Here is a 15,571-nt window from a genome sequence, read left to right as displayed (position 1 = left end):
TACCATCCACAGATGTAAGCCTGAAAGCCCCTCCCATCTGGAGGAAAATAAATGGTGTGATGCCTCCTTCTTCAGTAATGTGCACTGTTTAAAAGAATACTTTATATTTGAAATATTGAAAAATGAGATATAAATGAGCAATACAAATGCCAGTGTATTTCTATTTCAAGTTCATAGTAGGACATTTTTTTGTACTGGAAGAAGACTGATGCAGCTTTTGTGTCTGAAATATACCAGGTTCCTATGTAGGCCATAGAAATTGTCAGAAGTGGGGAATTTAAAACACAATTAGGAAAAGAGAATTAGAACAGCAGTGAGAAGACAGCTTTGTTAAGAATCACCTGATATCTTCTGACTAGGTCTCTTATACTGCGTCATCTATAGATTCATCAGGTAATATTTCACATTGAAATACTATTGGATGTTGCCGTTTTGCAGAAAATAACTATGCTAATAAGACAATTATAAAATTGTTCACACACACATAGCAAATATTCTACACCTCTCTCTCTTTCTCTCTCTCCCCCTAGCTCACACACACTCACAGGCACACAGATACACACACATACACCCACCCCAAGAACTCCTTTCACAACTGTGCTGCCCTACTTTATAATCTAGGTATTGTAGCTTAGCAAATTTGTAATGTATTATTAAAGCTGACAAGTTCTCAAATTTTCTGTAGTACCAAGGAAAATAAACAATCTTCCAGCCATTTTTTTCATAAAAAGGAATATCTTCCTGTGGATTGTGGGAAAATGAATTACCAAATTCAATCATTTTTACTGCCAAAAAACCCTGTTGTTTTCAACCACAAAAGTATAAAAGATGAGGCTGAACCATGTCTTGCAGAGGAAACCACATGTGATTCCTAGGAGAAAACAGAACATGCACCACACTGAATGGACACTTCCATCCTGAGAGACCCCTAAAGATATTCACGTAGTGGCATTCAAGGAATAACCTCTTGTACCAAGTACTATAAATAAGTAGTAACTGGGAACTAACTGAATACATTATATATTCAATAACAACTAGTGACAAAGGAAGCCATGAAATTGAGGGAGAATGTGGAGGGAGGAAAGGGAAGGGCAGGGAGACTTGTTTTAATTATAATATAATCACAAAATTAAAATGGAAACTAATAAGTTCATCCACAGAACAATGAGATATTTTAAGTGAAGACAAAATAAATATCCCTGGTTTTGTGCTGCATGTAATTAAGTTTGATATTTTGAACTGTAGTTTTTAGGCTAACATGCACTACTTTTCAATAGTCTGTGTTCATAGTATTGAATAGTAATACACTATTGCATCTTACATAAGATTTAGAAAGAATGCAAAGGAAAATATTCTGAATTTTTTCAGGAACGATCACATGAGATTTATCAGAAATAAATAGTATAATTTATTAAATTTAAGGGTACACAGAAATTCCAATTTGTTTTTAAAATATAAATTTTACCTTATTCTTTCATCCTTTGTGGTTTTCTACAAAGTATATATTATAATAAAGCTTCCTATACGCCTGTCTCACACTCTCTTCAATGCGAACAGAACTTCTTTAGTGTCTCTGTTCTCTGCCAAGAAAGCCAAGACATTTCTGCCATGGTTATCAGTGTGGCAACAATAGTCATCCTGACTGCAACTTGCACAGTGTGATTTGAAAATGCAAGGGAGTGTTACGTGTTTCAACTGCAACAGTGGCCTGCAGATTTATTAGTGTTTCCATGCCGTGTCAACATGAAGGTAGAACAGTAAATGTTCATCATGCTTTCCTGCTTCTCCTGATTTGGAGAGAGAGTGTGACACCCATGAAGAATTGGCAGCGGGGCAATCCAACTTAAGAGATGAAGAAGGTTGCCAACATATTACAGTGGAAGACAGAAAGGCTGTTGCTGCTCAATATGCGATACAGATTTCACCCTGTTTCTAGAAGAGATACCTCTGACTCAGAATGGTAGAGTATGGGGGTTGTGACAAAGCAGAGAAATCCAAGTATGGACCCTACATAGAATAGGTGATACGTTGGGGAGATTTCTTTTCTTTTCTTTTCTTTTCTTTTTTTTTGGCTCTGGAATTAAAATGTTGTTATATTTGGTAAAACCATAGGTCAGTTGTAACTTGACCAGTTTTATATCTCTAACGTAATGGGTATTGTACTTAGCAGTCTTTGACATATGGAAAGGCCAGTGAATACCAGGGACATAAACTGAGGGTTTTGTTGCTAAGGATTTAGTTAAATTAGAGATAGAAGAGAGGGTGATGGATACCCTAACACTTATTGTATCTGTAATAATGAGATTATTGTTTTGTCATTGATGATTTTTCTAAAATTAAAGAAAACCCAAATCATGAAGCATTTTTGTCTGTGCTCTGCATTAATACATGAAGGCGATACTTAACTAAAATCATTGCATGAAGAAGTGTAAGAAATTTCCCTTTTCTTTTTTTTCCCTTTACATGTAAGCAGAGTGTCTGATCTTATTTAAGAAGAGTCCTGCTCACTGTGTTGGGACGGCATTAGATATACTAATTTGTGCACATGTGTGTTTGTGTGTGTGTGTGTGTTCATGTGCACACACATGTGCATGCGTATGGGTTTCCTCCTTCCAAAATAAAGAAAGAAGGAAGGAAGGAAGGAAGGAAGGAAGGAAGGAAACTGACTAGATTATTGGCTAAAGCCAGTTAGAAATCTGAAATGGAAAATACCCCATTGTCCTTGGCATTGATGGCATTTTGTGGATGTTGTTCTCTGATTTAATATTTCCTAGCATTGAATACGGGCTGCAGAATATGTGTCAATTGTTTATTCTTGATGGAAGCTGTGCTTAGGACTTTTGTTCTATACTACTTGAACCATCTCTTCAAACAAAAGGATAGATAGAAGAACCCTAGGGTGAAGGCAGGCATTTAGTTTACTGAGTCACCTCTTTAACATGTAAAGACTGAAAGTGGATTTCTTGTTTTCCTTGTAGCTTTCATACTCTGTAACATGCATTTAGAGAAACAGCAATTTACATAAATTGTACTATCTAAATGCAATGTTATAAATTCATAAATATGTAAAGAAAACACATGCACAAAACACATTCTTAGCTATGATCGCTGTTCATGTACCCATTAAACAACTTACTCTTCAGATACTAATTAGATCAGTCAAATATGTTTGGAATGCTTTCTAAAGGTTTTCAATCAGAACTTTTAATACAATAAATACTATATATGTGGAGCTATCTACTTAAGTTCCTGTGAGATTCAGAAGTAAATAGTTCAAATATTCATAAATTCTATCCCTGACTAAAACAGTTTTATTGCTTCCTTATAGTATTCAAACAACTATATAAGACTTCACAGATAAATTGCATATATTTAGTTTAAGACATGTTTAAACTTAAATGAAATGTATATTCTATTATAAATCCGTTTCATTCCTTTCTTGTCATCTAATGTAAGTAAATGTGTGTTAGAGTACAGAAAAGATGTGTTTCTTACTTCAACACAACCTCAGCTTTGAGAATATTTGATAGGGTGTTTAGAAAGCATAATTCATAAAAAACAAGGTCTTTATATATTGTTGTGCTTTATTTGATTGTGATTTAATGAAATATAAACCAAATGTTAACTGTTAGAATCACTTTTTTTAAATCTTGGATTATTGTTTACACCCCGGTACTTTTTGAGCACACCGTTTTCACTAAGTTCAGTGCTGAGATACATAAGCCATTTAGAGTGAACGCTGGGCTTGAAATCATGACACACGGTCATGTGAAAACCTTTGGGAGAATGAGCTGTGTTTACTTCTATTACTGGATTGTCTGCTGCTAATAACTATACGTTGTGCACAGTGTTTTCCAAGCATGGACTTGGCAACACATTGCTCATTACAACTAGAATGGTACAGGAAACTACCTTGTAAAATAGGAAAATCATTTTATGTTTACATCTTTTTTTTATTTGAAGCCCTCAGTTATGTCTTTAACATGCAAAGACTGAAAGTGGATTTCTTGGTTTCCTTGTAGTGTTCACACTCCGTAACATGAACTTTGGGAAACAGCAGTTTACATAAATTTCACTATCTAAATGCAAGGTTGCAAAATAGTAAGTATGAAAAAAGAAAGAAAGATGGAAGACCATGCCACTAAGAGTTTCTTTTTCTCCCTCTGTGTTCCCAAATTCTGAAATTTGATTACAAAGTTGTTAATTCAAAGATAGTAATTGGTGGAATAGTTTCTTAATAGCAGGAGTGAAGTGTGCTTCAGTGGAACACAAGACAACTACCTCCTCCCTTCCAGGAACTCTACCCTAGTTCATTGGAGCAAGGGTCATCCAAGCAAGGAACCAACAGACCAACACTTGTCCAACATGGTTTCAGGACAATTAACTCTGACCTTTCACGAACAAAATATTTGTCTCTTGCTTCTCTGCGGATTCTTAGACTGTCACAGTATAATCTGACAATTTGCCAAAAGTTAGATCCAGTTACATCTGTAATTATGCTAGATTGTTTCATACTGTTTTGGAATTGGAATGATGGGAACTGTACTACCGTGTCTATCAGACAGACAGTGCTTTAACACAGAGTCCAGTATACCTTTCAAAAATAACACACACGATCCCAGAACCCTTGTTTCTACCCTCAATATATCTTCCCCTAAAAATATTTGCAGTTTTGTACATTAGCTATGTGTCTCCATTCAGCACACCTTGAACAAGTTTGAATAGCCTGTTGTGAGTACAATTAACTTTTAAAATGTTGATTGTATGAATGAATGAAACTTCTTTGTTCTTTTTAATGCTCAATGCTTTTGAGAGGTCTAATGAAATCCAAGTGAATTGAATGTAGTTGAAAGTTAAAAATGCACTTAAACACACGAACAGATATACTGAAATGGCATTCAACTCAATACAAAATTCTGTTCATCTAATTTCCACTCTAACTTGTTAAATGGCATAATCGAGAATATTATATATTATTTGTGTGGGTGGGGTTTATTATGCTTAGGATTGGTGCATATCCAAAAAGATACTACTGAATTAAGGTATTTGCGTCCAGAGGATTCTTAAAGCTATATGCAGTATTTACAGAGATAGACAGATATTGTTGACAGAAGTGTGGCCACTTCCATTGTAGCTAAGCAATGATTTTAATTGTGATACTCCACAAAAAATAATTTCTAAAAATTTATTTAAAAGAAGATGTATGTAGGTTATTTTCAATGTGTAACAAACATTGCAAGTCACGTTTTTAACAATCCAGATTTTCCATCCGCCATCCTCTAGAATAATAAAGCATCAGAAATGCAGAGTTATTAAAAGTTACATTAAAGATATATCTAGGATCACAAAACAGTTTGCATCAATTGCAGCCACAGTTGTGGGGTTTATTATTACTCATCCATAAAGTGTCAAACGTGTGTCTAAACAATTTTGTAAGGACAATAGTTTAGCTTTCCACTACACCTAACATTCCTAAGGGAAGTGTCACTGGTACTGGCATACTCTACATCCTCACATGCTGGGGCTCGCGAACCCCACTCACAATACATGAAAGAAACACCACCATTGCACAGACGAAAAGCAAAATAATTCGATATCAATAGTTCAACATTCCAATGTTAGACTTAATTAACATTGCTTTGCTTTAAGTTTTTTAAGAAAATGATCCGCCTATCCAGATCTTCATAAAATATATGACCATGTGTTCTACAAAATCATCTTTATGTTGCTATAGTGACTGGCATAGCCATAAATTCTATGTTGATATTAAGGGAAAGGAAGGAATATTTGCTTTCACCAACTGCAACTGTGAGCAAATTCGGGTACACAGCACTTTATTAGTAAAAAGTCCTTTGGTAAGCACACGTTAGAGGAATTAATCATTCATTCCCTGCAGACTGCTTATGTATTTCATCAGGCCATTATCTGATCTGAATAACAAGAACAATTGCATAATAAAATGCATTACTGCTGACACTAGCAACTTTATTCTTCCAACTTTAAAGATGCAACTCCTGTAAGCCATAGAAAGCTGGTGGAGAAAAGCTAACAATTTAATCACCCTGACTGGGTCTGATGTATCTGTGGTTCTAGAAACAGCTACCAGGTGTCTCTGTAGGCTTGGCTAGAAACAGCTTTAATTTAGTCTATCCTTCCCAACACTGGGACATAATTACAGCAGAGGCAGAATGTGTGGCAGTTTATTATTATTAATGTTGTTGATAAAACTCTGCTTTCAGAAATGAGACAGAATGGGCATTCTGTTGTGAGGAAATACATATGTAGTAAAGTATATGTAATTGCATGTTTAGTTCACTCCTAAGTGTGCCTGCTTATGGACAATTATCCTTAAATTTTTGAATATTATTTTTCAAGTGTCATATATTATCTTAGAGATGTGAGGCCTTAAATGATAGAGGTCATAGACAAAATCCAAATCCAGATTCATCCAATGATCTCAGTTTAAATTATTTAGATGCATTTCTAAACCAACTAAGAACAGAAATGGCACGGGAGAGCAATAAAGATCTTTACAGTTTGGGTGAGATAAAGTGATGTTGAAGAACAATGGCATATTTTTCCAAAGTGATTCCATTCGTTGGAACTTTGGGTCATTGTCCTGTCTCATTAATCTGAAACTTACGTCCCAACACAACCCGAATGGCCCACAAAAAGATGGCCCAATTCAAAATGCCATTTCAATTCTAACCATTTTTCCTTTTTCATATTTTTAAAATCAATGCCTAATGGCATTTTTGCTTAGATATCTGAGTTAGTATAGCGGTGACAATGTTTTGACTGGAAGAGTGTCACATAAATATGAAACATCACTTAACCATTAATTGATAATTAGTGATTTTTAAAAAGAAAATTTGCCTGATAATTAGTTGTAATTTACAGTTCAATCGTATACTTTTGCAAGGTTTTTCACTGGTAAAGCATGTTTTATATTACGAAAAATACTGAAAGTTAGTGATGAATTCCATCGACTTTCTTTTCTAACCATTATTCTTCTCTAGTCTGTATAAGCGCCGTTGTGTCAAAGAACTCTGTATCAAAATTGACTCAGTTATTTCTAACCTGCAATTCCTACTGTACCTACTGTATCTGTAACAATGCAAGAAGAATTAGATTCAGAACCCATTTGGCAGTGATAAAGAGGGAAAAATGCTGAAACGTTATTGATTCTCTTCCCTCTCGTGCAAAACAAACTGACTCAACTATATTTTTCCTGACATAACACAAAGGTTTTATTTAGATATTACAACATATTGGCGAATGTTAAGCTGCACATGCCTCTTCTCCTTTGAAGGTACCGTTAACCCTTTCCCGGGCGAGAGGAAGAGTGCCCTACTTGTGTTCACAGGAGAGCTGCAGCCCCTGACAGAGGCTGATAGTCCAAGAGAAATGCTACCTGCAAAAGTTTTTGATGCAGCGATATTCAGCCCTAGGAGACACCTTAAACCTCTCAGTGGCTGATGAGCCTGTCACAGTTCATAATCGGCTCTGACAGAGTCACAGGCTCAGCCCGCTCTCACGCTGCATTTTTCACAGTTCTCTAAATTAACTTCACCAAATTCTCCGCCTAGGCTGATGCCAGGACTTCCTCCACACATAAACTGCTCCCAGCCATGAAGTCATCCGAACAGGATTTTCTTCTAGTCTTGCAAACCATCTTTATTAACTTTCCCTTGACCCAGTTAATTTTGCTAGTGATCCTTAGAACCGAATATAAAACAAGCAAACCACTGAAGTCAGCAATGGGTGGAACTTGGGGGTGGACCTGGGTTGAAGGTGACAAGAGGGAGGAGGCAAAGGGATGGGAATCCTCAAGCTTTTCTAGGTAACAGTCCTTCAATCTTAGAGCCAAGCAACACATTCACACGCCAGGTCTTCCTTCCAGCATCCCTCGAACAATGAGCCTTTGACAATCAGACTCCTGGGAAGACAGCACATGCAGACACTCCTAAGTGATCCTCCACAAAGAAACCTTCAAAAAATTGTTTAGCGAAGCACTTCTCAGATAGGAATTACTCAAGTTATATAAGGCAAGTTCTTCCCTGGTTAAAAAACGAACGGGGAAAAGCATCCGGCAGACGCCTCACTTTAGAGAGCAAGAAGAGAGAGCAGTTTTACTTACTAGAGCATCCGCTCCGCTCTCCTCGGGAACCGAGGAGTCTCCCTTCGCTTTCTGCCAGTCCAACGGAGAACTGTCTTTCTATTCCAGGGTCCGGGCTCAACTGCAGACCGGGAGAGAACAGCCACAGCCGGCTGCGCTCGGTGTCGGTGGGCTGCAGCGCTTCGGCTTCTTTAAAAGTGGGATCTGCGTGTGCGAGGGCGGCGCGGGAGGGCGGCAGCGCGCTCGGAGCCCGCGGGTCCCGCAGACGCCGGGGCGAGTGCCCGCAGGTGCGGCGGTGCGCGCGGGCGGGGCGGGGCGGGCTGGGCGGCTGCGGTGGGAGCGCCCCGGAGGCTGAGGCTCGCACTCCGCTTGCTCGCGCTCGCGCACAGGCGCTCGCACCCGGCCCGGCGCGCCGCCCGCGCTCACCTGCATTTCCTTAACGAGCCACTTGATGGCTGCGGCGGCGCGGCCACGGCGGGCTGCTGAGACGGTGGAGACCCGAGCCCGGGTGGCCAAGCTTGGTCTCGACCCCGAGCTGGGCGCGGAGAGCAGCTACCGGCTATCGGGCGCCAGGCAGCGTCGGGCCAGGTGCGCGCTTCTGCAGGTGTCCGCGCCACTCGGCTCTGGGTTTCCTTGGAGGGAGGTTGGCGGTAAGGGGTGAGGCATGGGGGTCTGAAAGGTTGGGGACAGAGCTGTCGTTCGCAATATAATCAGAGATGTAGAGAAAGACAGGCCCTTGGGTCAGGGATGTGCTTCTGATACTGGATGTAGTTTACAGTTTGGGCGCTGGACAGTTTGGCGGAGCTTGAGAGAGAGAAGGGGCTCAGCCAAGGCGCCTGTTCTGAAGAAAACCTGTAGAAGAGTTGCTGGGAAGCAGCCTCCATACTCCGGAGACGACACCCACAGGTATAAGAAGGAGAGGGTCCATTACCGCCTCTTTACCACCCAATGCAGATGGTCTGTGCTTAGGGGGAGATGCACTTCAGACTTGGGGCTCTGGGGAGAAGAACTTAACCATCCTCCCCAAGAAAGGTAGATGCGATGCGGGTACTGGGTCCACAAAGACAGGGTGGGCAGAATAGAAGAAAGGCTTTCTTCACTTTACCATCATGCCTGATCAGAACACAGCTATAGGCGATAAATGCTATCTCCCGCTGGACAGAGAGCACATCACTCTGTTGGTGCTTAAATAAAGAGAAACAAAAATGATTATCCCATTGGTAATAATACCAATTCAGATCATTGAAAGCATACTCTGTCTAAAGGTCTTGTGAACATTGTGGTGGAAAACAAATAGCTGTGAACCACTTCCACCCCAAAAGACATAAAGCTTCATCAACAGAAATGACCTATTCCCAGGGTGTTCCTCTTTCATGCCTGATTCAATTCTTGCCTAGTTTCTTTGGCTCTTCATTAGTGATCCCTCCTCTCCAGGCTCCCTGCTCATCCTCCCTACAGCCACTGTGTTCACCAATGGAAAGTTTCCCAGGTACCGTCATTGTGTCTTAAAATCGCTTTGTGAAATGTCAGTGTGTAAAACAAATGACACACACTCTGTGAGACTGTGCACGTGACATATTTATGCAATTATTCAGAGCACTTGCTTTTCTTATGTGTTGTCTGTCCAAGATGGTGACTCATTCTCTCTGTGTCTCTGTGTCCGTTTCTCTGTCTCTCTCCTTCTGTCTCCCTCCCTCCCTCCCTCCCTCTCTCCTCTCTCTTTCCTTCTCCCCCTCTCTCTCCCTCACCTCTCTCCTGCTATCCCTGTCTCAGCCACCCTCTCCCCCCTTCTCCTTCCCTCCTCCCAGCTTCTTCTCTGCAAAAATACACCCCAGTCAGTCTTGTCTCAGTTCCTTCCTGTTACTGTTCAATAATGTTTTTGCATGAACTTTGTTAGGCAGCCTCTGACTACCAACAGGGACTTGGAGCTGATTGGTAAGAGGGAGGCTGGGACTGAAGGATGCAGCTAGTTTCCTGTCATCACTGGCTCATTTCATATGCTGCTCTACTCAATGCCAAGTGGCAGCAGAAATGATTTCTTCTCTGCTCTCCATAATATCTTTATCCTCCCTTTGGAAGCGTAATTAATAATAAAAGAAATGGTGCATTTTGAAACCATGGGAAGAGCAGATGGATGCTGATGTGATGTTAGTCACCTTCTCTCTTGCTGCTGCCGAGAGTGTGGCTGGCCACTGTCCTCTTTCTACTCCTGCTTCTATTGGGTTAAGCAAAGCACTTGGCCCTTTTACTGTGCTCTCCTTCCATCTTTCCCTTGACAATAGTTTGTGTATTTTAAATAAAGATTTCATTCTGCCAACCCGCAGGAAGCTTTTAACAAGATGCAGCTGAGCGTGTCGATATCTTACATCTTTTTACTGCTGTATGGGCTGCTCAGCTACTTGAATCTCCTCACTACTTCAGACAAGCACTGGCACCTTCCAAAGACAGTGTTCCCAGCCTGGATTTACACTCACTGTTAAAATTATCCTTCGGTGCCCTCTGGAAAAACATGGGACATCGCAAGTAAAGGAATAGTGAGTGTTGAACTGAAGCCCTGTCCTGCCTTTTGCCACTGAAAACACTGTGTATGTTCACTGTGATTAGCTTCGTAAAATGATTTTGTTATTGCTTATTGTTTTGAAAACAGGATTGAGACTGAACTAAAGATCTTAGGATGATGTAATCAAATCTTAGGAGTTAGGGGAGTTTGTCTACCTACATATCTTCTCCTTCTGGAATATTTACTAGGATTCATAACTTTATTAAATGGAAAGGTTTATGTGTCTTTATGAAGCTATTGCTGTGTGTTCTTTTTTAAAAACTCTTTAAATTGTCTGTCAATGAACCCTGTGTTACAAAAACCGTGATGTGAAATTGAAATCATCCAAACAGAGAAGATGAGCAGAGGTCAAAAAGCACTGCCTGGAATATGAATCTTCTTTTATCTGACAATGTGTCTTCATTTGCTAAATATTAATTTTGCTTTGTTGCATTTAAGTTTTAATTGACTTTAATAGCCTGCTGTAAGTGGAAGAAATCTCCGAATTTACATGTGGTTTTATATTTTGGAGTAAATACCACTTTCCTGATTCAGTTTTTAAATCGGACTTAGCAAGGCATCAGTAGCAAATCTACAGCAATGATTTCCTAGTTTAATATGTTCTTTAAATATTTTAGCAGCATCATGAGAAAGCTTCTTAATTATACAGTGCTCGGTACTGTAGGATTTAGTAGAGGGGGAGAAGGAAGAAAATATCATGGAAGTTATAAAGCTAGGAAGAGCATGAAGCCCGTTGGAAGGAGGTGTTTGCTCTCAGAGGGAGCCCTGTACCTCCCCAAAAGCTCCCACCCCAGTCATTCATGATTTCATCTGTGTTTCCCCACACAGTAGTCATAGTCTAAAACCATCTGTATTTGTCTTGAATATTTCATGACAGAAACAATGTTCAAATACCTTCTCTAACAGTGTATTGCATAATTGTTTAATTATTACTTGCTGTTGCTAATATCTTACTGCTCCTAATTGATGTTATATGTTAGTTAGGTTGCGTATAGGTAAAAATTTAGTAATATAGGATTTGGTACACTGTTTGGTTCCAGAATCCACTGGTCTATGGAGAATACAACTATTGATTTACAGATTGCCATTTTATGTGTCTGCTTCAGTCTAAGAAATACTATACTTGATTAATGTTTGATTAACCTCAGCCTTCCTTCTAATGCTATGCTGATCGGAAGAGAGTGCAAATGCAAACAATATTATGTTAATAATAAACCAGAAACTCTTGTACTTAATGAGTCATTTTACTTGTTACATATGGGACAATGAAAACTCTCCATCCCTCTAGATTTTATTTTGTCTGTGAGAACACAGTTCTGATATGCCAAATATATTTAATCTACATCATTTTTAATACATGGTCTGTCATCAAGAAAAATGTACAGGGATCCTTACCGAGGGAAAATGACTCACCTATACAGTTACCTACACCTATTATTTGAGTGAAGAAGTCTGATAAAATTGTGTTAAATTTATTATTACTGTAGTCTCAAATTATATATGAAGTTATACCATTGAAAGCATATCTAATCTCAATGTGCCCCAAATCTAAAAATTCAGAGATACAGGTTTTTACTAAATGTTTATGTTTACTTTTGCTGTTGAATATTCTTCATTCTTCCCATTCCATTCCCAGGTCAAGATCCACAGGACACTCTGAGTTGTGAGGGTGAACTTTTAGAACTCATAGCATGCCAGTTTCTCCTGTCCTCTGGGGTTTTCTTTGTCAGTGGGAGGACGTCTAGGCATTCTCCCATACATTGTAAAGATCCTTTCTGGCAGTGTCTGTGTTTGTGTAGGAGTTCAGTCATTTTCTATAAGCACCATTTATAGCCTCACCATGCATGCACTCCCATTATCACATGTCCCTTGTGCTGTTCACTAGGACTGAAATTATGGCCCTTGGAATCCATCATCCATTCCTTTAATTCAGCAGATTTTCAGGAAAATATTCTTAATCTAAATTTTGCTTAAAATTACTTCAAATCAAGACACCCTTTTCTTTGTGGTACATCGAATATCGTATTTGTACTTTTAAATACAAAGCAGTCAAGCATGATAAACACTTTCCTTAATTATTCAAAAGTTTAACAAATCTATCACCTGCTGTGTACAGAAGTCTTGAAACATTAACATTACTCCACCTAAAAGTAACTGTAACATGGTGTGGGAGGTCCTGTCTATATGTTGCTTTAATTGGTTAATGAATAAAGAACTGCTTTGAGTCTATGGCAAGGGCAGAACTTGCATAGGTGGGTAAAACTAAGCTGAATGCTGGGAGGATAAAGGGCGGAGATAGAGGGAATCCATGGAGCTGCCACAGCCAGACATGCTGAAACTTTGCCAGTAAGCCACTGCCACTTGGCAATACAGAGATTTATATAAATGTGTTAAATTTATATGTAAAAACTAGCCAATTAAAAGTTAGAGCTAATGGGTAAACAGTGATTTAATTAATACAGTTTCTGTGAGGTTATTTTGGGTCTAAGGTAGTCAGGCAACTGGGAATCAACAAGTGGCTTTATCCAACAATAACACAATGTCAGAAGATACAAAAAGGTAAGATAATTTCATTGTAAAGTGGAGTGTACTAAGAGATCCATAGAATGAGCAAGAAAGACATTATTTCAGGGTTTGCATTCAAGGTGTTTCAAAAAAGATATTAGCATGTGTCACAGTAGATCAAGTGAGAACCATGCTTACCACTGTGGGTGGAGAATCACCTCAGAAAAAGCAAAAGGCAAATGTTCTTTCTATGTGTCTCCTTGAACTATGAAGGCATTTTATTCTGTTCTTGGACATGAGAACTTTAATTGGGCTTCAGCTTCCAAGACTCAAGCCTTCAGGCTCTGGCAGATTCTATGTTTCTATACAACATAAATATTCCATTCTTTCCTCGTGAGCCACTTTAAAATCTTTGTCTAGTTTTCTTGGGCAGAGTGGCCACACACTAGGTTCTGTTTCTCTGTAGAATTCTAAAGAGTACTCAGAAAATCTTAATCTAAATAATCAGGGCAGGTTGATAATGTCCAAGTGTTGTAATGTTTCTGTGCACTGAGTCAAATGCACCAAAATTATAAAAATGTCCTATGTTTTATGAACCTATATTTTTATATTAAATCTCATCGCAAAATATTAATGATGGATAATTTGAAGCCTAGCATTTAGTATGTGACTATGTAAACTGCCATTTATTAAGGCACTACGATTTTCATCTGTTTACATACTGCTCCAGCAAAGCTGTATGGGTCCTTCCCTTTAATATTATTTTTTTAAAAGTCAAAACTGGTTATGTAAAAGTGAACTCAAATTACCAATATTAACCTACAAATCACTGTTACATGAGTATAAAATGGAATGAGCTACTAGCTTACAGAGACTGATGTGGTAAACACAGGGCCTACAAAAGTATGTAATCTCTCCTCAGAGCATAGATTATGACTGCTAGCTTGGTGTTTTGTGGACCTCTAGCAGTGGATCAAGTGTGTCTCTCACTCTTTTGCCTGGTCTTGGGACCCTTTTCCTCCTATTGGCTTGACTTGTCTAAATTCCACAAGAGCGCTTTAGCCTTGTATTATTTTATCTTGTACTATTATGTTTGACTGTCTCTTGGAAGTCTTTTTTCTGATGAGAAACAGAGTGATGTAGATCTGGGGAGGAGTAGAGTTGGTGTGGAAAGCTGAGAAGAGTGGAGGGAAGAGAAGATGCATTATATGAGAGAATTTTTTTTCAATAAGACAACAAGAGTATCAATTGAGGATGTTCTTTTAAAAAAATCTTTTCGGAAAAAATGTAAATTAACACAGATCATATCAAATTCTTAAATAAAGGAGAAGTATAATTTTATAAAGAAAAATTTTTTCCCGTTATTTGCATCATTTTTAACTTAAAAGTAATAAAATATGTCAAATGCAAAATTGTTTGTATTTTGATGTTCTTAATTAGGTATTATAAATTTTAGTTCTGATCCTGACTAATTTTAAATTTTATTTGCCAGATCTGGCATGATAATGGGTAAGTACCCCACATGCAGTGTTCAGTCATGTAAGAAGCATCCTAAGTTTCAGATCGAAGAGGCAAAGTTCTGGGGTAGCGTACTTGCTAAGTGTGCCTGAGGTCTTACCTCAAGCACAAAATAGATGCACATATAGATGAAAAATAAGTTTATTTATTTCAGTTCTTAGAATACTGAGACTTTATAGCTTGGTTTTGGGTTCACAGATCACTGAAATATTAGAACTAAAATGTGCACTGAAGAAGTCTGTCTCTTGAGTATATTTTAAGTGTGCATCTGTTTTTTACTGTTTGTGCCTGTTCTGTCCTGGATTGGGGAAGTTTGGAAATGTTTGACATAAAACTAGAAATTTGTGATAGGTTACTGTTAAAATACTGGTGGAAATTTTTTTTAAAGAGTGTTTTTTGACAAGAACTATTTTTTTACTTTAATGTAAGTCATAATTTGACATTCCCCTTGAGTCATCTTGCATATTAATTGCATATGAGAAATCATTTTGTTTTGGTTCCATATAATGTTTAATTTTATTATACATTCTGTATTACAAGAAGAAAATAACTTTATAATTTTAGCTACATTATTTGAAAGTCTTTTCTTTATCATCACAATTTGTTCAATGTGCTAATTTCTCCTCTTGGGCAACTGTTTCTCTCTATCCATGTTTTTATTTCCCACTTTAGTTACAAATATAAAGAACAGAAATACTATAGTAGCTCACCTGTCTTTTACAATGAACAATAAACTTTTCTAGAACTTTTAAAGGCTCACCCCTTATTTTAGAGAAAGACAAAATATTTTCCAAGTCTTTGTTTTTGGCTTTTTGTTCATACAAAATGCTATTGTAGCAGGGAAAATACATTTGCATTAGCAAAGATTT

General features: G+C 38.3%; 2 protein-coding genes across 3 annotated transcripts in view; one reads left to right on the top strand and one right to left on the bottom strand.

Annotated features, from left to right (window-relative positions):
* LOC146895056 (uncharacterized) overlaps positions 1-8,551 on the bottom strand; it is a 292,916-nt gene extending 284,365 nt beyond the window's left edge. The window contains exons 1-2 of the mRNA XM_085685900.2: positions 8,489-8,551; positions 8,141-8,447 (exon numbers count right to left, since the gene is read on the bottom strand). Of these exons, the coding sequence (XP_085542026.1) occupies positions 8,141-8,447; positions 8,489-8,551 (370 nt within the window). The remainder of the gene's footprint in view (positions 1-8,140; positions 8,448-8,488) is intronic.
* Positions 8,545-11,909, top strand: LOC146895057 (uncharacterized). Of its 2 annotated transcripts, none has more exons than XM_085686162.2 (4): positions 8,545-8,707; positions 8,891-9,025; positions 9,554-9,608; positions 10,444-11,909. In XM_085686162.2, the coding sequence occupies exons 1-4, from the start codon at positions 8,571-8,573 to the stop codon at positions 10,597-10,599; spliced, it is 483 nt and encodes a 160-aa protein (XP_085542288.2). In that variant the 5' UTR covers positions 8,545-8,570; the 3' UTR covers positions 10,600-11,909. The 2 variants fall into 2 exon arrangements, 1 of the variants encoding a protein (XP_085542288.2); XR_015000809.2 differs by having other exon boundaries at positions 8,573-8,707; positions 8,898-9,025.
* Positions 11,910-15,571: the final 3,662 nt, after the last annotated feature.

This window comes from Myodes glareolus, chromosome 3 (genome assembly GCF_982192425.1).
Source record: "Myodes glareolus chromosome 3, mMyoGla1.1, whole genome shotgun sequence".
Taxonomy (NCBI): domain Eukaryota; kingdom Metazoa; phylum Chordata; class Mammalia; order Rodentia; family Cricetidae; genus Myodes; species Myodes glareolus.
The sequence above is the reverse complement of the archived record's forward strand: the minus strand, read 5'-3'. Positions and strand labels throughout refer to the sequence as shown.